The following is a 23566-nucleotide window of genomic DNA, read 5'->3' as shown; positions in this document are numbered from 1 at the left end:
ATTCCTGTACCTTGGGGTTTTTCCATTAAAGACTCTGATGACCTTACATACATATACACACTTCATTTACCTATGAAGTCCCAGATGAAGACATTCTTGTGAAAGATTCGAGCAGATTTGAATCCATGATGGAAAACTTGTTCTAATGCTGCAACCAGGCCATTTTCTCCACAGAGCAATATGGTAAGGCTTCCCCTCTGTGGAACATACAGTATTAAATAATAACACACATAATCATCTATGTTTTAAGATACCAAATGTGCCAAGTGCTAAGGATAATTGCTTATTTATTAAAAGTCTGAAAGAAAAAATTAGGGTGCATTTTCACTAATTCAAACTAATTAAAAACATTTACTAACTGGATATTACGTGTAAAGCCCTAAGCTATTGGAGGGAATTGAATGTTTCATAGAGGAGGCAGCACCTTAGCTGGGCTTTGAAGAAAAAGAAGGATTTCAATAGGAAGGGATAGAGAGGGATTGTGTTCCAGGCACAGGGAATGGCCTCACTGAAAGCATGGAGGTGAGAGAGGGAAGCATAAGATCCAGGAACAGTTAGTAGAACAGTTTAGTTAGAATGTAAAGTGTGTAATGGAAAGAAATGTGAAATAAAGCTGTAAAGGTGGGAGGGAGCCAGATTGTAGAGGGCTTTAAATGCCAAGCTAAGAAATTAATATTCTATCTTGTAGGCCATAGATGACTTTTTGAGGATGATAACATAGTCATTATACCTTGTATAATAGTAAAATGATACACTTGTGGTGGCAGTATGAGTGGAAAGGAGGGGAGAGATATAAGAAATATTGCAGAGGCAGAACTGAATGGACTTGGCAAATGACTATGGGAGAAGTGGGGTTAGGGAAAAAGAAGCACAAAAGTTAGCTTCTAGAAAGATGGTGGAATCATCAATAGAAAAAAGGGAAGCTGGGTTGAGACAAGTTTATTGAAGGAAGGGAGAGGGATGAGGTGCTGATAAATTTAGTTTGGGTTTTAAGTACTGGTAGAAAATTCAGATGGACAAATTAAATAGGCAGTTGGAACATGGAACCAGAGCTCGGGGAGAAACTGGGGACAGATATATAGATCTGGGAACTATTTGCATATTGTAGATATGGTAAATGGAATAAGATTTTTAAGGAAGATCAGGTTAAAAGAAGCCTTACTAAGAAAAAATATTTTATTATATTTTATTTAACAGCTTGTAATACCTCTTTTTCAGGTTTGTGAAAGTGTTTCACAATGTTGTTCACAGCTTCCCCAATTCCTTCTTGAATCTGCCCAGCATTGGGTTCTGTAAGATAATGGAAAAGAATGGAATTCCCATGCAGAATAACATACAGTCCAAGAACTTCTGGGACACAAAACACTTTGCTGTAACAGGCTACAAATGTCTCTCATGAAGGTGGAGCACAACTTACCTTACCCTAAGCTACCTTGGCCAATATAATTTTGAGAAGTGAGAGGAAGAAGACAGAAGGAACAGGCACCTGTAATGTCTCCTTTCTTTGCCCATAAGCATAGTCTGGACTGGCAGAGATAGAACTATATCTCCTGAGGCCTTGAATATGTTTAACTTTGTGTATGAATTATTGTTCAGTTAAAATAAAATGATAGTGGCACCAGCAGTTAAGAAGTGAGGATGAGATATTTCATGGAAAACACCCTAACCTTGGGGCTCCCCCTACTAGTCCAGTGTTTTCTCATAGCCTCTTATCCTTCTAAGATATTAGCCTCTATTCTCTTTCCCATTCTAGTGGACATTCTGGGTAAGTAATTTTAAGGGAATACAAATTACTCTTCCCCAAAGTTCTACAAACCTTAAAGTTGACCAACCAGTTAGTTCAACAAGATGTCATCAGAAATGACATAGGAAAAATTGCTTATTTTGGTATTTATTTGTGGTGAGAACATATTAGACCTAATTGAAATATGAAATTAAGGAGTAAGATTTAAATTATGCATAGTATAAGTATAATTCTGATATTATTAAAATAGTCAGTATGGAAACTGTTCCTTCCCACCAAACCCATCTAGCAAGCAGAGATACACTTGGAAAATTGCATCTGCAACTTCCTCCCACTTACCTCATCTCCTTGTTGGGGGTATGTGTTTGGGGTGGAAAACCAGGAAAGCATAAAAAGACTGAGATTGTTCTGTTCTTTCTCATTTTACATCAGGAAAATGGCATAGCAGGTTTGGAAGACTGAGAAAATATTTAATAAACTGTGTCCCATGTAGAGAGGGAGAAGAGAAGATGGGCAGAGGAAGAAAAAAAGGGGAAAAGAGAGACAGACAGATATCACTATTGCCACCCCCACTGGGGGTGGTTTAGGGAACAAAGTCTTTGCCAGAGGATGATGACTTGCATTTTGCATGCATCTTTGGGGTTACTAGTTGTTTAATCAAGGACTTTAAAAGACAATTCATGCAATAGTATGTGGATTGTATGCCTGTAAGCAGAAAAGTACCTTATGTATCCTAGATAAGGCAAGGTTTTCTGGGTGCAGGCTATAAGACTAGAGTCAGAAAATCCTACATTGTGTACCTGGGACCTTCATGTTATGAATTTCTGACACACACTACAAAATGGTGTTTTACTTAAAATAAGCTGTAGAGTCTCCTTTTGAGTAACTCTCCAACTTGTACTTGCAGGTTGGGTTCCCTAGAATGTGACCAGTTTCGAAGCACTTTGTGAATTTGCGCTACTAAAACTATAGCTGGCAAGACTCCACCAGTGTGTTTACCTCAGCCAGAGGACATAAATGGATCAAAGCAAAGGCTTTTTATTCTCATGGGGATAGGAAAAGTAGACAGTACTATCCTCATTTTCTAGATGTGGACATTGTCTCAAAGTGGTTAAAAGATTTGTCTAAAGTCATATACCTGGCAAACAGCAGAGCCATGACTTTAAACCTGGTGTTCTTTTCACTTTTCTCCCTTGGCTGAAATACTATAATGAATTTTGTAGTTCTTCTACCATAGTCTATGTGACATTTTAGTTTCAAACAAAGAAATTTATTAAAGCACACTAGATTCTGGAATAAAGATCTTCCCTTTTCAGATGAGACATATGAGGTCCATTAAAAGAGAATTACTCCTCCATTCACTCCAAATATCTTATAGACAAAAGGGGCGATGACAATAATTCAGAACCTTGAACGCTGAGGACATATTTTTCCTCATGTGAGAATCACACAAGTGCTTGTTTATGGGTTTCAGTGTCTTCAACAGTTCTTATTTAACAAATGCAGTAAAAAATAATAACCCATTTAAAGGAAAAAATTAAGGTAAAGTGATGGGATGGCATTTCACAATGCAGTAAAACCTCATAAACTTGGATTCTGCTAAAATTAAGAATTTTGGATAATTTGGACATTTTTGGAATTTATCTTTGCTATAAGAGTTTGCATTATAAACATCTAAAACAAGACTCTAGGAGAATAAAACTATGTGTCTTCACATTTTTAGAACAATCTTTGCCAACAATTAACTGATAGATAATAAGAATTGTTGTTAATTAGATGTTGAATGATAAATAAAATAGTTTTTCTAAGGACTTTCTTAGTATTAACTCTATCTGAATGGAATGGAATTCCATTTGGATTAGTTTGAATGAGCGAGAATTACTGCATTAATATAGATTACATCTAAACATGATGTTCTACACATAATAGTTTTCTAATTATGATATTAATCATCTTGTTTTTTTCATTCAGTATGATAAAAGAGGATTCTGTTTTTCCAGAGGTGAAAGTAGTGGTAAGGCTGGTAGTGATATTGTTAGTTTCTTAGAAAAAGTCACTAAGTTGCTAGAAATTGATACCATTTTTTGCAATTGCCTTATAATTGCCATTTTACTTTAATTCCCAATTTACATTAATTATATATACATTCGCATATATCTCCATGGATCCGCATGTAATTTAATTTAAATACTATGAGTTAAATATTTCTTTTTTTTTGGTGATTACCTTCTTTCCCCTCCCCCCCTTTCTTTTGGTCCTGTGAAGCATCTAGTTATCAGTGTAAAAGCCTGAGATCATCTGTACCTTGGCCAGAAATAACTAAAGAAATGCCCACTTACTGCTATTAATTTTTCCAGTGAGGGAAGTAATGCTCAATCTTCGGGGTACGGTAGGTGATTTCTGTTGGGGTGGAGTCCGACACTGTTTTCCTAGATCTTCCTCTGACGTTGATGGGATCAGCTCTCCAATAAGAATTCTCTCCAAGCTTCCATCATCTATTCCCTTTCCTAACCATCTCCCACATGGGAACCTAGCAAGGATGAAGAAAACATTCTAAGTACCAAATGTCATTTCACATAAAAATTGAAGTATACGTCATCTTATATGAGGCGAGTTCTTACGGGACCTCTTGAAAAGGATATTTCCAACTGAAAATGAATGGGGATTAAGAATATGAAGAAAAAATAAGTGATTTTTCAATTAGAGTAAAAAGTGACAGGTAGAATTTACTAGGACCTTTTTATTTCATGAGATGCTTCTGCTTTTCATTAATTCTTACCAAAAAGGTAAAAATACAGAACAAAATTAGACTAAAATATTTTTATTCACTTCCATATTATACATTTGGGAGGGGATCTATGGCAATAGATTAGTGTAATCAGGTATTCAGTCTTCCCTCTGAGCAGTATATAAATGCTGAATCCCTAAACTGGGCTATTGAGATTCTTGAGCCAGCAGTCAGTATCTTTGTAATGGTAAGAGCTTTTCAATCACTGTATAAGAGCAGAAGATAGCATTTAGTGAGTTGGAGGACATTTGAGGAGGCAGTCCACATTGGAGCTATGAAAGAGGAGCTAGGGAATATCTGGACTGAGCACTAAAACCAAATGTTGATGTAGCTAGAACTTCCCCTCGCTTACTGCTCTACCTGTTGGACCGACAGAGTCTATGGAGAAATGTGGTAGAACAGCCCAGGAAGCTTCTGGGACTAGTGATGTGCTTTACAGTTTCCCTTTTCCTTCTGTTTATCTTTGTTTCTAAGCAGTGGGAACTTTACTCCTAAGTAAGTTTGTTGTAACTTTTGATTTAATGTGTATCTTTAAAAGTACTTCCTTTTACATTAAAAAATTCATGATCAGCCTGTATATACTTATTTAATATTGGGAAAGGGATAATAGTAGAAGCCAGTGGCTAGCAAAAACAAAAATACACATTAGTTAAATGTTAGGATTCTCCAAACTAGGAGCTTTGAGAACACTTTAACCTAGCAGAAAAAGTGTCCAAGTGGATTTGGGACCATTTTGGTCCTAGACTAAAATGAACATATTGTAGTCAGGTGGCTGTTCAGATCATGGAAGCATCAGCTAAGACTTCAACCTTCAATGAGAAAGGGGATGGGAGAGAGGGAGTGACCTAAGTAATGCTCTTGAGCTGACCTAGTGGGAAAGGAAGGGGCAAAAAAGTAAGTGCCTGCCCAGATGTGCCCAACAGTGATACCTGCTAGTTATACACAAGTTTAGAAAATCTTGGTTCTAATCCTAGCTTTGTCACTACCTTGTTGTTATAAGCCACTGAATTTATCCGGGTCTCAGCTGCCACAAATGGCAAATAAAAGGATTAGACTACATTATTGTTAAGGTCACTGAACTCTAAAAGTTTATGTTTCTCTGATCCTAAACTCAATCTGCTTTTTTGGTCACCAGTTTAACATTTTTACACCATGTGAGTAAAAGAAACATGTATGAAAAAGGTACAAACTAATTAACGTAACTGGTAAAGTTTATCAAGACAAAAAAGATCTCAAATCCATCTTGTCTGAATCTCAAACGTCTATCATCTCTCAGATTAGTCACTCACTTGTATGTGTGTCCTGTGATTTCATTTCTGACCATGACACAATCCACAAGCCACTTGGCCAACAGCCCTGAGTTATCATGACCGATCTGAACAGTGGTCAGTTTTCCCAGATTTTGGCACTGTGGAGAAAAATAATAGGTTACTCAAAAACTGATGGTCTTTGCTGGTTCTCTGATTTATCTGTTTAACTTGGATTCACTTTCAGATACAAAAAGGTCAGGTTAAACAACAGTAGACAAAACTGCCCACAGGGTACTGATATTTTTCTGTTTTTGATTAAACAGATGAGGAACAGCATTGACATTCACCCTATTTTATCATAATTCTTTGAAACAGATTTTATAGAATGAGTATAAAAGAAGGGAATGGCAATAAGAATAATAAAAACACCTGTCAATAAGATGAAGACCTTTAAAATTATTCTTTTGGAAGGTCGTGGACTCCTATGGATTAAGAGGTAGCTAGGGATTCAGAAATGAATTTTCAAGGCAGAAACTTTTAAACAGTCTGATGTTTAAATAGTCTGAGAACTCTCATCTGTAAAATGACAATAATTTTCTAAACTTTCTCCTCATACTAAAAACCCATTCCCTGAACATCAAAGTAGTTAAAAGCCTCTTTTACTTTCACTGAATTCTTTTCTAGAGCATATTTTATAGCTTCCTAAGTGGTAGTCTCTGGCTATGGAATATAATGCTGCTCTCAGTTACTAGAAATAAAATATTATTGAAGTTCTAAAAAACAATTGTTTTACCAGAGTAGACATTTCTTTTCCCAAGATCTATTGGATTATTGAGGTGGAATGGCCAAACTCAAGACCATTACACTCCTGGGAAGAGATACAAATATTCTTTCCATCCTCTATGAAGTTAAATCTGGAGACTACCTTCCATGGCTCTGTTGTGTCTATGCAAAGACCCATGAATCAAAAAATTGGGCTCAGTGGCACTGATCAACTTTACAAAGAATGATCTGAGGATTAACTCTAAAAATATCTGGAAAGTATTTTATAGAAGAGAACAAAAACAGGTCCATAAATAGCCCTATACATATTCTTATAAATCAGAGGTCTGGGTCTCATCTACCCTGTCCACCTGCTAGAATGATACCCAAGATGCAGAAACTAGACAGACTGATTCAAGTGTAACAGATTTTGATCTCTTCAAATCAAAGGTCCCAATCTCTGAAAAGCAGAGTTTTAACTGTTTTTCTTGGAGGAAGGCATTGGTATAATGGTTGTCCTACAATAATGAGATATGAATTTAGGTTCACCCAATTTCAAAAAGAGGATGCTGAATTAGAGTGTTCCTTTACATTTCTTTCAGGAAAATAAGTAAATTAAGTATCTCATCCTTGAAGCATTAGATCCTTTACAACGAGTGAGATTAACCGAACCCACCTCAAAGGTCATTTCAAGCAGATTTTTAGGAATCTGCATCACTCCTGTATCTCCTAGTTCCCCTGACACACAGATCCATGGGTTTGAAGTGATGATTGCATTGCTTAACTTCTTAATTGGGATGATCACTGATCTATAAGGAATCACTAAAGAGAAAACAATAAAGTTAATAGAAATCATAGATACAAAATCTCATCCTACAACATCTATGAGATTTTAACATATGAAAAATTGCAGATGTCTTGAACACAGGATTTCCTTTTTCATGGTCATGGTCAAGACTGCCTATGTGAAAAGGTGAAATTGCAGACATTTCAAGTACACAAACACACATACATACGGTACAATATAAAAAGCCTAATGTTCAATGTTGCTACAAAACTAACTGTTGGTTTCAATGAAAACACCAAACACTTCTAATCTAAAACCAATCTCAGGCACCAGGAGTTCCTTTAGATGGTAACACTGACAACCACACATTTATATGACTCTACTGATTAACTTTGTTCAAAAAGCTATTATAGATTTCCCTGTTAATAGACAAAGTCTTATGTAGAGAAAGGTATTATTCCTCCTTTCTCCCTGATTTTTTCTGGTAATAACTTGAAGTATTAGGGCTTGGATTATTTACACAGCTCAGTTTCATGTCACAATGATCAATAAAACAGTAGCATCTTCTTTCTAGATCTGAATATCATCTCAGGTGACACGTAAAAAGGAGCAGTAGGTAAAAACTATAAGGTTCCATCCAGCCTTAAATCTAAGAGTTAGACTAGTTCAACTGAAATTGGCCACCTTCAAGTATACCTGAGGTTTATTCAAAGAATGTGTCACTAGGGGATCACCATCCCATGACACAGAATACTTGAAAAACCTTTAAATCAAATTTATAAGCCATAGGGCAACACAAAAACCTTCAATTTAGATATCATTCCTTTTTTTAGGCAATTGGGGTTAAGTGACTTGCCCAGGGTCACACAGCTAGTAAGTGTCAAGTGTTTGGTCTGAGGCCAGATTTGAACTCAGGTCCTCCTGAGTTCAGGGCCGGTGCTCTATCCACTACACCACCTAGCTGCCCCTAATATCATTCCTTATTTAAAAGTTCATGGGAAGGGTAGTTAAAATTAATTCACAAACATCAAAACCAAAGACTACTCAGTAATATACTGTTTTAGTAGATTGGAAACACTTGATTGTGTGTGTGTGTGTGTGTGTGTGTGTGCGTGCGCACTCTTAGGATATTCTTCTCATTATTAATAAGACTAATAGTAGCTAGCATTTACATAGCACCTGCTATGTGCCAGGCATTGTGCTAAGTGCTTTACAAATATCTCATTTTTTTCCTCACAAAAACACTGGGAGGTAGGTGCTATTATTAGCCTCATTTTACAGTTGTGGAAGCAGATAAACAGAAATTAAGTGACTTGTCTAAGGTCACATTGCTAGTAAATGTCTGAGGCTGCATTTGAACTCATGTTTTCCTGACTCCAGGCCAAGAACTCTATCTACTGCACCACCTAGCTATCCTTGTTTGCTTGTCACTTATGAGATCAGGAGGACTTTCTTATAAAACTTGCTTAGAGAATGAAAAGATCCCTGAATTTACTGGATGAGAGCAGTACCCATATCCAAACTTACATTTAACTCTTTATTTTATGTAAAAGATCCTTTCAGTACTGAACTACTGATGTTCCCTGAAAGAAAAAAGGCTTAGGGAAAAGAAGGTACCAATAAAAAGGTCAGGTTTTGATGGCTCAAGTGATGATGAAATAGAAATGTCTCTGGAAACTGAAGATGGATGAAACTGGGTGCTTGTTTCTCTTTTCATTCCCTGAATTAATTGGCATTAAAAGTGCCATCAGGTATACAGATGCAATCAAGCAACAAGCATTTATTAAGTACCTACTATGTGCCAAACACTGTGCTAAATGCTGGGGAAACAAAGGAAAAAAATGAAATAGTTTCTGCCTTCAAAGAGTTTACATTCCACTGGGGGAAATGGCACATACATAGTAGATATATACAAGGTAAGTACAAAGTAAATTTTTGTAGAGGAGGAAGGGCACTAATGGCATGAGCTCATAAAGAAGGTGTTATTTGAGCAAAGTTTTGAAAAAAACAAAGGATTCTAAGAGGAAGAGTTGCATTCCAGGTACAGGAGGCAGTTTGAATCTTTCCAGTCTTATGCCTTGCCCCCTCCTCCAAAGGAGATGAAGGCCAATGGAGTTGTGAAAGCTAAAAAGACTCTCTAAAGACTGTCAGCAATCCACAGATAATTGTAGGATGCTCTCACACAACAAGATTCTCAGAGTTTATTTATTTCAGTTTTCTTATTATTTTCACTTACAGAAAGATCCTACATTATCAGCTTTAGTTATTTAAACTTATATTCTAAAAGGATGCCTCTAAGACTCCTAATGGCCCACTTTCAATCTTTTTGTTATAAAAACACATCATAGGAACTTATGGTAACTATTTAGTAGAGTTATGTGACTTTTCCTAGCGACATTCAGCATTCTTGGTTTAGAGATATTGGGTAGTGGGATATAGAATGACCCAGGGTAAGGCTGAGTACTTCATATTAAGTACTTTTTAATACTTAAGAAAACTAATAATCAGCAACAGTCATACCATTAACAAACAAACAAATACAAACAACCTAAAAAATAAAGATGCTATTGGTGGTACTTATTATGCAGTATAGTAAACTCTTATCCAGATATTCCATTAATTAAAATTATCTCTAAGTAGGCACTTCAGTATTTGGGCTCATAAAGAGGACCTTGAGATAAGATTCTGAGGCACCTACTGTTGAGTGAAATATATATTCTAAGTCTTTGCAAACAGGCAATCCATAATATATACAATGTACACATTGTAACAAAATAAGTGATGATCCTGAACAACCCATTTCTACTACAATCTAGATTACGTATACCACACTAAGATATGTCCCAACTTCCAAAATATAACCAATTTTTTGAGTCATTGATATATTGACCCAATATATGACATTACATATGACACACAACATATGACGCTACATTTCCAAACTCACTGATTGTAGTGAATACACTAGTGAAACAGAAGTAATCCACAGCATTGAGAGAAAGGAGGTGGAATAAGAACTGTTCTCTTTCTTCTTCACAGCGCAAGAAAGCATAACGTTTATAAAGTTTCCTGTCAAATAGAAAGACAAGAACACTATTTCAGAGGACTGACTACCATGATTTTAAACCTACTAAAAAAATCTTCTGTTAAATACACCATTGCTTCAGATTTTAGATAGCAATATATAAAGTAAATATAAGGACTGATGTTGGGATAACAGATTTCACGATTCACTTTCAACTTGGAACTACATGAGTGTGCAATATGAGCTAGTTCACATTTTCAGTCTCCCAAGTGGGATCTACTATGTTGGAACCAGGAGGTAAACGCTCACAGGGCTATTTGTAGAAATACTACATTAAACAAAGGAGTGTGTGGATACAATACGATTCTAAAGGACTACGTATGTTTAAAGTTCATTAAATTCTTTTGTGCAGATGCCATTATGGGGAATTAAAAGTCTGTATCCTCACACCCCGTTCTAACAACTGAGCATCATCTCAGGAAGATATATTCAGTTTAGGTTTTTTGACAAAGTAAAAGGCAGAACATTAACGGTTAATATACTTAAGTAGAATGAATGTGATGGCCTTTCCCAGGACCATCTTCCTGTAGGTAAACATTACTCAGAGGGCCTTTACTACAGAATTTCCTTGCTCCTCATCTGCTTACCATAGCTTCTGGGCCAGCAGTGAGCAGGCTTGTTGTGCACAGAATGGGTCTGGTCCTAAGGTTGTTACTTGTTTCAATATACGCAAGAGAGCTAATTGCCCAAATGTGTGTTTGTGTGTGTGTGTGTGTGCGCGCGCGTCCACATGCAATGTGCACACACCCATGCATGGGAGGGGTACAGTGAATGTGCTAGTTTTTGTACTCTCGCTAATTTGTTTCTCAAACATGCAAAAGAGAACTCTTTTTTTTGGCTAGGCAATGGGGTTAAGTGACTTGCCCAGGATCACACAGCTAGCTAAGTGTCAAGTAAGTGAGGCCGGGTTTGAACTTAGGTCTTCCTGACTCCAGGGCTGGTGCTCTATTCATTGCACCACCTTCCTGCCCCACAAAACAGAACTCTTGAGGGAAAACTGCTCTTACTTAGTTAGTGGTTGGTTAGAAACCAGCTGCTTGAGATGCTGAGACAAGAGCTTCTTTTCAAGAGATAATCTTATCCATGCCCGAGCTCGACCCACATCAGTCTTGATTTCACTCATATTCTGAATGTGTCTGAAGAAGAGTGGCAAAAACAAAATGATGTAAATTTATGAATATCACTTTAAACTGATAAAGAACCAAAGTGATATGACACTTGATATTCCAATGTTCTTTTATATACAAAAGATACATGATAATATCAAATTAATGTCCATCAAAATTTAAAAAGCACCAGTCAGGTTTTACAAGGCAGGTCCTCTGGTAACATCAGAAAATTTAACATTCAGTTTACTTTTTTTTTTTTTAGGTAATTGGGGTTAAGTGACTTGCCTGGGTCACACAGCTAGTAAGTGTCAAGTGTTTGGTCTGAGGCTGGATTTGAATTCAGGTCCTCCTGACTTCAGGGCCAGTGCTCTATCCACTGTGCCACCTAGCTGCCCCCCTCAGTTTACTTTTCCAGAATAGCACACTTCTTTGTTTTAGGTTTAACCTGTGCAAGGTTATGTTATGAACTTGAACAAAACACCCATCAATTCTGTGTTAGATAGGAAACCACACGATTATTGCTATGTAGTTATCCTTTCCTCTAGAAAAAAAATCAAATGACAAGCTAATCTGTATATTCACAGCTTTACCATCTTGACTAAATATCTTTTGCCAATTCAATTTATTAGGAAAACTTTTGAAAGGGTTATAGTTTCCAGATTGTCTCTGAGAATGCATGAAATTATAGACCACATAGCACTGAAGAGTACTAAAGATAGCATTTAAAAGTTCTGTAAAATTCTGAAAGACTTTTAACTAAGAAAATTGTGTTGTTATTTAAATTGTCACCCAATCTGGATGTTAAACACAGGTCTACTAAGAATTCAAAGCTATGTCCTGGAGAATTGAACTGACCTTCCAAATAATTTTTTCGCCTACAAGAAAACAAATTAGAGGCTGGAAAGGCATCAAGCAAACTGTAACTCTAATAAAAGGGAGTCACCCCGCTGACTTTGTTCTTCTTTATCTACCCACCTTTTTACTTTTCTTAATTTTCAGAATGACTCCTACTAGTTGTGAGATTAGCAAGAACATGGAGTTAGCAATTGTCAGATCCATCCTCCCAAATCTCTTCTCAATACCTATAACCCTACACATCTCAGACCCTCCTATATACATTATTCTCTAACTCATGTTCCTGAGGCTTTCATAGAGGTTGTACAAGACTTTTAGCCTTCAAAGCTGATATATGATCAAATATCCTGGAGGAATGAGAATCAAGCATTCTATCTGAGTCTCTATTACAAATTGCCAGGAAAGGCATATAAAATAGTCTATTGTCAATTTTGTGGGTGTTATATCCTTTCTGAGCTAAAAACTATTATAGATGACCACATATGAATAAAAATTGGTATCAATAAAGACATTTGTTAAACACTCCCCCTCATGAAGGGTAGTCAAAAATTCAAGCAGCCAAAGCCCTGGTAAGCCTTGGCAATAACAGAGGTATTTTTCTAGCTATGATCCCAGTAGAAACATCAATGCTGTTGACTATAAGCAATTAGGGCAAAAGGAACAGACATTCATCATGTAACATCAAAGTATTTAATCCACAAACAAATGTACTCAATGTACCAAACCATTATATAAAATGGGTTCTTAACTGGTTGTGGGGAGGTCAGTGAACATTAAACACTTTTTTTCAGAAGTGCATTTCAACATAACTGGTTTCCTTTATAATCTTATGTATTTTATGCATTTTAAAATATTATTGTGTAACTTTGGGATCTCCTAGCCCAGAGATGATAAAGGGGTCAGACAACTAACTGGTCAGAAAGAGATTATAGGGGACCTTTGCTGACACTGGGTGTAGGGCTTGACACTATTTGGCAACTCTACTGTCCATACTCAGTACTGGGTTGCAATTTCAGAGTGGAGAGGAGCACTTGTAGTGGGTAATAAGGGAACACGGTGCCCCACTGAGGTCCCAAGGCAGAGAGGAAGACTAATGCTTGTGACAGTAGGAGAGCAGAGAATGTGGTCATGATCCCAGGGCCAAGAGGAGTGCTAGCTCCTGTGGTTGCAGTGGGGCATGGACACTTCCTAGGTAAAGACAAGAGCACAGATGAGGAAATCAGTGACCACACCCCTCCCTGGATCACACCACCTAAGAAGCAAACTTGCAGACCCCCAGGACTAGCTCTGAAAACAGCAGCATGAAAAAGCCTCAAGCATGGGACAGAGTCTTCCCAATGCCAGGTGAACAGAGCCCAACTTTAACATAAAGTCTGAAGTCAAGAAATAGGCTGGAAAAATGAGCAAATAACAAAAACAAAAGAACTTGACCATAAAGAGTTACTATAGTGGCAAGGAAGACCAATTAAAAATCTCAGAAGAAGACCACAACATGAAAACAGCTACAACAAAGCCTCAAAGAAAAGTGTTAATTGGACAGAAGCTCAACAAGAATTCCTGGAAGAGTTAAAGAAAGAGATATGAGTGGTGGAGGAAAAATTAGGAAAAGAGAGTAATGCAGGAAAATTATGAAAAAGAACAGCTTGCTAAGAGAAGCATAAAAATACTGAAGAAAATAACTTAAAAAATACAATTGGCAAAATGATAAAAGAGGCACAAAAATTCACTAAAAAGCTCCTTAAAAACCAGAATAGCTCAAATGGAAAAAGAGGTACAAAAGCTCACTAAAGAAAATAATTCCTTAAAAATTAGAATGGGGCAATAGGAAGCTAATGACTCTATGAGACATCAAGAAAACAAAGTCAAAAGAGTGAAAGAAAAATAAATCACCAAGAAAATCTTATCAGAAAAACAAGTAAGCCGGAAAATGGACTGAGGAGAGATAATTTAAGAATTACTGGACCTCTAAAAAAAATACTAGCCAGGAGACAACAACAATATATCACAAAGTAGTATATATGGTGACCAAGTGGGATTTATACCAGGAATTCAGGGATGGCTTAACTTAAGGAAAACTATTAACATAATTGATTATATCATTAACAAAAGTGATAACTCATATGATTATATATATATAATTATATTTATAACTCTTTTATAACAAAAGAGTTATAAAACTGTATATACCCTTATGACCCAGTAATACCACTATTAGGTCTGTTTCCCAAGGTGACCAGGGGAAAAGGAAAAGAACTTAAATGTTCTAAAATATTTATAGTGGCTTTTTTTTTTGTGGTAGCAAAGAACTGGAAACTGAGGGGATGCCCATCGATTGGAGAATGGCTTAGCAAGTTGTAGGATATGATTGTGATGAAATACTATTGTGCTATATGAAATGATGATCTGGATGATTTTAGAGAAATATGGAAAGACTTTCACGAAATAATGAAAAGTGAAGCGAGCAGAACCAAGAAGATGTTGCAGATAGAAACAGCAATATTGTCCAAAGAATAATTGTGAAAAACCAACTTAAATCAATTATAGAGGACCTTGACCTTGAGAGGTTACTCTTTCCCACTGGAACTAAAAGTTTCTATTCTCATCTCTAGGATTAGCTGATTTTCTTCTCCCTGAGATATACTGAGGTTTCATTAAGCCAAGATGCACCTATAATACTAACCCTACCCTTTACTATTCCCCCGGGACTCCTGTGACCCTTCTGACACTTGAATCAAGGTGTCTGACTGGGAAATGCCAATTCTTCTCCTCTTATCTCTTTAATTTTGGGCTTCTAGAGAAATCTATATTTTATCCTAAAAATATGAGGGAGTTGTTGGAGCTTCTTGAGGGACTCATTATCCATCCTTTAAAAATAGCAAATATGAGGTTTATCAAGATTTGTATGTGACTTTTTCCTGAAATTCTTTGATTTTTTTCCCTACCCTTGACGTATTAAATTTTATCTTAGTCTGGACTTTCATTACATAAGCAACTAAATTACGGGGGTGGGAGGGAAAGTGTAGAAAAGTCTGTGTCAGAACTTGTATATTTAATAAAATAAATTTTCTACAGCCTTTTATATTTAAAGAAAAGAAAATATGAAGGGCTGAATTATCTAATGTCAAAACTATGCAATATACAGCTCTTTGAGGTCTTAATTTGTACTATCATTACAGCAACAGGAGAAGTCAGTGTGCAACATCACCTTGGATGGGATTACCAGGAGCTTAATAAGGGAACTTTCGTATTCTAAACAAGCACCTTTCTCATCTGTGAGGACAGATAGAAGTATGAGCATCAATCTTAGAACAAGGTACAATAACTATAAGCCACCTAATTTTCCTCCAGGTTTTAATCTTTTAAAGTCAACTGACTTACACTTAATCAAATTCAAGCAGAAAGTCAATCAAGATACAAAAGGATATTTTTACCTAAAAATACTAGTTAAAACATAAGAAATTCACAGTAATTCATTTCAGATAAGGGGAAAAAATGTGATTGCCATGTAATAGGAAAAAAATCACCTAGAAAGGAAGGCAATTAGAGAAGACCTAAGAATAGGAAGCTAGCAGCAACACCAGGATCAAATGATCCCAATCCTTTAGTAAGAAAGAACTGGACCCACTGTATTCAGTTCTGAGCACCTCAATCATGGGAAATTCAATGGAGAAAAGTGGAGAATATGGAAAACAGTAACAAAACAATAATGAGAAGAGAAGTAGTGATCTATGACAGAAGATTAAGTGGTTAAGTACAAAGATTTTGGCTAAGTTACAAATTTAAGAAAGAAGAATGGTCCATAAATATTTGAAAGTACTGAACAACACTCTGGAAAAAGAAGGAGCTATTTATATATTGCAAAGCAGAGAAATGATAAATGAGGCTGAATGATTAGAAAAATTCCCTAAGAATATGACACATAATAATGAAATATTTTCTTAAGAATTGAAGTCACATATTACATAGGTATTAGGGCTACTAGATAGTACAGTAAATAAAGTGCTGGGCCTGAGGTCAAGAAGATGAGTCTTCCTGAGTTCAAATGTGGCTTCAAATACTTACTATACTTACTAGTTGTGTGGCCCTGGGCAAGTCACTTAACCCTGTTTGTCTCAGTTTCTCATCTATAAAATAAGCTAGAGAAGAAAATGGCAAACCACTCCAGTATCTATGCTATGAAAGGCCCAAATGAAGTCACAAAGCGTTGGACACAACTGAAAAGACTAAACAACAACTACATGAGTATAAGAAATTAGGCTCCATTAACATAATGTGAGGAATAAATACGCACTGAGAGGGAACTAAAAATAGCCTTATAACCTAATAGGATTTTAATTATAGTACAAACAAATACAACGTTTTTACTCTAAATTCTAATGCTGACACGAATCTTGTAATTTTTTTCCTCCAAAGATTTTCATTACCATCACACTTCAGCTACCTACCACTATAGTCATACCTTCAGTTTTTTATCAGAAGAGTTGTTCAAAAACTAGAGATAGAAAACCTGTCAGAAGTTCCCTAAAGGGAAAGTAAGCAGTTATATCAAACCTACAAGCCAATGAATTTGATGTAAATTCCTAGTAAAATTCTAAAATAGATGATTAAAATTTTATTCAAAAAGAAGACAGTAACCATTAAGAGACAGAGAGGGTTAATGAAGAATAAGTCATGCCATGTAAAAACAAAATTAGTGTACTAGGAAAAAAAATCTTTGTATCAACTACTGATCAGGGTTTGGTATCCAGAACATATAGAATAGAAATAGGTAAACCACTTGAGGAGCTTATCAGCTTCCATGAGCTATATCAATATGCAGATGATTGCTAGGTCTATATATCCAGTTCTAAACTCTCTTCTGAATCTCAGTCGTGTATCTCTTTCTTTCTTTCTTTCTTTTTCTTTTTTTCCCTTCCTTCCTTCTTCTTTCTTTCCTTTCTTCCTTCCTTCCTTCCTCTCTTTCTTTCTCTTTCTTTTTTCTTTCTTTCTTTCTTTTTTTCTTTCTTTCTTTCTTTCTGTTATATCTAGCATTTTTAGCACAAAGTTAAGTAACAGTGGTGGTAATGGACATCTTTGCTTTATCCTGATCTTATTAGAAAGGGCTCAAACTTTTCTCCATTGCATATAATGTTTGCTTTTGGATTTAGGTAAATTTTATTTATTATAATTTTGAAAAGTCCATTTATTCCTATAATCTTTGAATTTTTAATAGAAATACATGCTGGATTATATAAAAAGATTTTCAACATCTATTGATATATATGGTTTTTAAATTGAAATTATTAAATATGTTTTATTATATTTATACTCTTCCTTCTGTTGAATAAACCCTGCATTCCTGGTATGAACACAACCTAGCCATAGTGTATAGACTTTTTAACATATTGTTGTAGTGTACTTGCAATATTTTATTTAACAAAACCTGGAAAGACTTACATGAACTTACATGATACAAATTGAGTGAACAGAACCAGGGGAACATTCTACACAGTAACAGCAATATTGTATGATGATAAGTTGTGAATGACTTAGCTATTCTCAGCAACACAATGCTCTAAGACAATTCTGAATGACTCATGATGAAAAATGCTATCTACCTCCAGAGAAAGTATTAATGGAGTCTGTAAGCAGATAGAAGCATCCTTTTTTAAACTTTCTTTCTTTTTCCTGTGTTTTTGGTCTGTATTCTCTTTTAAAACATGACTAATATGGAAATATGTTTTGCATGACTGAACATGTATAACCTATATCAAATTGCATGCCTTCTTGATAAGGGGGGAGGGGAGACACAGAAGGAAAGAATTTTGAACTCAAAATTTTTTAAAGTGTTAAAAATTTTTACATGTAATTGCAAAAAAGTTAAAAGCATCTTAAAAATTTAGCATCAATGCTCATTAAGGATGTTGTCTGTAGTTATTTTTTCCTTTGTTCTCTCCCTCATAAAGTTATCAAGATCATATATTCCATTATAGGAAGAAATTGGAAGGGTCCCTTCTCTTACTATTACTGTAAAGTTTATGTAGTATTAAAATTAATTGTTCTTTGAATGTTTGATAGAATTCAGTTGTGAATACATATGCTCCTGGAATTTTTTCTTTGGGAGTATTTAATATACGACTTGTTTCATTTCTTTTTCTAATATTGGTACATTCATCCATTTCTGTTTTGTTAGCAAGATCGTTGGGCAAGATCGTTTCTGACAATTTCTTTTTCAATTATTGTGAGCTTGTTTTCATTTTTGATACAGTTTAGTGTGCCTCCCTCTATTTTTTTGAAAATTAGATTAGCTAACTTTGTCTGTTTTATTAGTATTTTCAGCTCTAAATAAAATACCAGCAAGAAGATTACAGAAATATATTTCAAAGATCATACAGTATGACCGGGTGGGATTTATATCAGGAATGCAGGACTGGTTCAATATTAGGAAAACTATCAACATAATTGATCGTATCAATAAGAACGATTATCATATGATTATATTAATAGACACAGAAAAAGTTTTTGACAAAATACAACACATTCTTATTAAAAATATTAGAAAGCATAGAAATAATGAACACTTTCTTAAAATGATAAGTAGTAATTCTCTAAAACCAAGAACAAGCATTAACAATCACAGGGAAAAACTTGAAGCTTTCCCAATAAGATTGGGGAAAAGCAAGATTTTCATTAATACCACTATTATCCAATATTACATTAAAAATGCTAGCTATGTATAGCGATAAGACAAGAAAAAGAAATTAGAAGGAGAAAAATAGGCAATGAGATGATATGATGGCATACTTAGATAACCTTAGGGAATCAATTAAAACACAGTTGAAACAATTAACAACTTTAGCAAAGTTGCAGGATAAAAATAAACCCACATAAATCATCAGAATTTCTATATACTACCAACAAAACCCAGTAGGAAGAAATAAAGAAGTTCCTTTTAAAATACCTTCAGACGATATAAAATACTTGGAAGTCTACCTGCCAAGACAAACCCAGGAACTGTATGAACACTATTGCAAAACACTTTTTATAAAAATCAAGACAGATCTAAACAAATGGAGAAATATTGATTACAATACATTAAAAATGACAATTTAACATAAAGTTACTGTAAACTTATTCAGTGCCATATGCACCAAGCTACCAAAGAATTATTTTACAGAGATAGAAAAAATAATAACAAAATTCATCAGGAAGAACAAAAGGTCAAGAATATCAAGAGAAGCAATGAAAAAATTTGGAAAGGAAGGAGGTCCAGCAGTACCAGATTTAAAACTATATTACAAAGTGTTAATCATCAAAAACAATCTGCTACTGGCTAAGAAATAAAGTGGTAGATCAGTGGAATAGATTAGATACATAATATAATAGCAAATGACTATAGGAACCTAGTGTTTGATAAACTTAAAGATTCAAGATTTTGGGATAAGAACTCACCACCTGGCAAAAATTGCTGGGAAAACCAGAAAGCAGTTTGGTAGAAACTAGGCATAGACCAACACCTCATACCATACACCAAGATAAGATTCCTTAGAATTATTCTATTTAATCCCTAGTTACTTTTAAGCCTTTTTAAATTAAATTGTTTTTACTTTGTTGAGTATAATTTTGAATTTCATTTTATTGAATATAATTTTGTTTACACTGTAATCAATAAATGATGTTTAGTGTTTTCTCTTTTCGCTATTTTTAATGAAGTTTTTATGCACCGATAAACAGTCAGTTTTTCTAAAGACTCTTTGTATGGTTTAGATTTATGTAAAATCCTTTCTAATACCATTCAATAAAATAATTCCAAGAGATCTATTATCTTAAATTTTTCTAAAGTTCTCTTCAGGCCCTTAATTTCTTTATAGTTTAATTTTTGCTTAGATTCGTCTTGATTTTCAAATGATATATTGAGGGCCCCATTATTATAGTTTTACTATGTTTTTGTCCCTCCAATTTAAATAACTTTTCTTTTAAGTATCTGGATGCTATGTTACTAGATGCAAGTATTAACATTGCTAACTATGGTACTGTTTGGCATGATACAATTTCCTTACTTATCTCTTTTTATTTTGTCTGAATTTATTGTAGGCTTCACTGAAATCATGATTGCTACCTCGGCTTTTCCAAGTTCAACTGATGTATAATGGATTTTGCTCCAGTCTCTCATTTAAATTCTATGTGAATTTTGTTTTTCAAGTATGTTTCTTGAAAACAACATTTTGCTAGATTCTGTTTTCTAATCCATTCTGGTATTCTCTTAAATTTATCTCATTCATGTTCACAATTACGACTATTAATTGTGTATTTCTCTCCATTCTATCTTCTTGTTTTCCTCTCATTATTCACACATTTTTAACAAATAAGAAGGTGGTAGAAGAGAATTTGCCTTTTGATCAGAAATTAACATTTGTGATTTTATGAGTGAAAGAAAGAGTCTATTTCTTCTGTTGCAGATCTTTTCCTTTCCTTGCCTTGCCCCTCAACCCAGGTTTTTGCTTTTTCTTCCCTTTCTTTTAATCCTATTCACTTGCTACAGATCACATTCCTGCCTCCAACATTCAATATTGTTTTGCTTCACTTACCTATCCTAAACTTCGTCTTAGATTCCTTTCTTGTCCCTGTTCCCTCCTATTTCCATTGTGAATCTAATGAATTTCTATACTGAAATCTCTGTGTAATTGCATTTAATCTCCCTTTATCTAGTTCATATGAAAGTGAGGTTCATGGGATGCCCATTCCATCCACCCCTTTCTCGATATTCATGAACTGTTCATCTTCTGTACCTTTATTTTTTGCTGTTGGACCTATCATTTCACTAGTACAGGGAACTGCTGTTACATGCTAGAAGTGGGACTTGAACCTAGGTCTTCCTGTCTTTGAGGCTGGCTCTCCATCCACTATGCCACTTCATTGTTCCTAGATGATATAAAATCTTATCCTTCAATGCTGGCTCTGGATTGTTTACCTACTAATAGGGGTTGTAAGCGGGAATTAGACTGGCATTAGACAGGCTGGTTTTACCCTGCTGATGATGGGTTTGTCACCATAGCAATCCTGCTCAATATCAGAGGAAATGCAATTTCAGATATCTAGCGTATGTGCTTGGCTGAGAACCCAATAGGGTGAAGTTGTTGTCTGTGGGGATTTAACTGAATGCTTCTGAACATGAATCTTCCCAAAAGTAGATGCTGCCCCTTATCAAATTGTAAGGCTGATGTCCTAAAGTAATCTTGGGAAAGACAAAAACCTCTCATGAAGCAGAAGGGCAGAAGGTGGCTTGACTTATTTTCAGTATGAATATGTACATATTATATATGTGCATATCATATACACATGTACATATCATACACATACATGTAATGCATGCATAGCTATATGTTAGCTGAAATTTTTATAATGCTTTCCAACTTATAAGATAGTTGACATAAACTCTCATTTGACAATATCCAATCAATGGCACAAATAATCTATTAGATTATTCATTATTTATTATTGATTACTGACTTTTAATATATCATAGTATTATTTATATTGTATCCATCATGAAATGATGCACTTAATATCAGAGAAAAATTGAAGGATACAAATGGATCTTTCACTTAAGTCCTTTCAAATTTCTTACTGAGGCATGATAGGTGACCCAAATTCTTAAAGGCTATATGCCAGCAGGGTACAAGTAATGGCAGGTCCTACCAAGCTGGACAGATTTCAAGTACAGGCCTGCTATACTTGACAGGTCCTCCAAAGACCTGCCTAAGTTCAGAGAACCTCATTACCAGAATGATGGCTACAACACAGCGAAATTTTTTGACTAGAGGAACTCGTGAAACCACATACTAAGATGGAGAGTGGTTAAAATCTGAATTCATGAAGGTCAAAACTAAATATGAAATTACAGATCTTTAAATAAGACACATGCTATCACAAATAGTTTCAGATATTTGGCAAGCCATATTAAACATTTATAACATATATTTATAGAATTATATATTGTAAATAGTTATATATTTTTATTATCATATATTATATATAGTTAATTATACAATCATATATTATAATTAGTGTTAATAAAGTATAACATATGAAGACAATGGTTATATGTCTTTAAAATATTCACTTTATGAGTTCAACAAGTTGTACATAATAACAATGTCTGTAAATCTATTTAAAATGAGATCACAGAATTATAGAATTATGGAATTTGACAGTTGGAAAAGACCTTAGTGCCTTCCAGTTCAACTCTTTACCCAAAAGGTATCTTCACTATAATATCCTCAGCATATAATGATCCAGTCTTTGCTTGAAGACCTCTAATGAGGGTCAACTCAATACCTCATAGGATCAAATGGATTTCCAAGAGCAAGAATTCTAAAACTTGCACTTTATTCAAAATATATTCATTTGATAACTTTTTTTTTACTTGCAAATAACTACTAATTATTTGGAGATCATCCTTTTTCCTTAGCACCCCTTTCTGCTTGGCTTCCAAATAAAAACTATGAAGTGACTCTTGAGAATAAAATAAATTTATATACAAGCTGCACAGTGACAATTTTTTGGCTGGAGTTTGTACTAAGTAAAAACAAGCACAAATATTTTCTTTGTCAGTACACAAAATGCATACATTTTTCAGTCCTTTAAGTAATTTAAATGTGAAATCCACCAAATTATGAAGTCATCATCACAAGTTAAAATAGTTAAATACCTCATGTCTTGAATAAGAGAGACTCTAAGTGTTGGTAATGTGGCTCCTGAGTCAGACTTTCTTCTTTCTGGTCCGAGGGAAACTGTTCAGAGAAATATCACCACTTAGAAAAAAAATTAACTAAAATCCATGTAGACAATTATTCACTATCTGCTGTATGCTGAGTAATGTTCTAAGTCCTAAGGAAGACACAGCTTAGATAAGAGATGACACCACTCTAACACATATACAACAGCATTAGAGTTGGCTCTAAAGGATAGTATTCACTCTTTTAAAAATTCAATAGGCAAAGGAGAGAGGGTAGAAAAGAAATGTTCTAAAAACAGGGAACAACTTGAACAAATGCATAGGTTGAATCTGGGGAAAGGCAAGTAGTCTGGGGTAGAGGAGGAAGGAGGCACAGAATGAATGGAAGAATAATATGGGGTAAGGGATGAGCTCTAGGTTGGTATCTCCCTGAAGGAGAAGCAGAGGAGCCTGAGCTTTCTTCCTCAGC

General features: G+C 35.0%; 1 protein-coding gene across 1 annotated transcript in view; it reads right to left on the bottom strand.

Annotated features, from left to right (window-relative positions):
- DENND5B (DENN domain containing 5B) overlaps positions 1-23566 on the bottom strand; it is a 197427-nt gene that overhangs the window by 15353 nt on the left and 158508 nt on the right. Inside the window, exons 12-19 of the mRNA XM_027844379.1 lie at positions 23071-23152; positions 11424-11552; positions 10279-10400; positions 7221-7366; positions 5822-5940; positions 4084-4274; positions 1208-1290; positions 71-197 (exon numbers count right to left, since the gene is read on the bottom strand). Of these exons, the coding sequence (XP_027700180.1) occupies positions 71-197; positions 1208-1290; positions 4084-4274; positions 5822-5940; positions 7221-7366; positions 10279-10400; positions 11424-11552; positions 23071-23152 (999 nt within the window). The remainder of the gene's footprint in view (positions 1-70; positions 198-1207; positions 1291-4083; positions 4275-5821; positions 5941-7220; positions 7367-10278; positions 10401-11423; positions 11553-23070; positions 23153-23566) is intronic.

This window comes from Vombatus ursinus, unplaced genomic scaffold (genome assembly GCF_900497805.2).
Source record: "Vombatus ursinus unplaced genomic scaffold, bare-nosed wombat genome assembly UNPS02014941.1, whole genome shotgun sequence".
Classification (NCBI taxonomy): Eukaryota; Metazoa; Chordata; class Mammalia; order Diprotodontia; family Vombatidae; genus Vombatus; species Vombatus ursinus.
The sequence above is the reverse complement of the archived record's forward strand: the minus strand, read 5'-3'. Positions and strand labels throughout refer to the sequence as shown.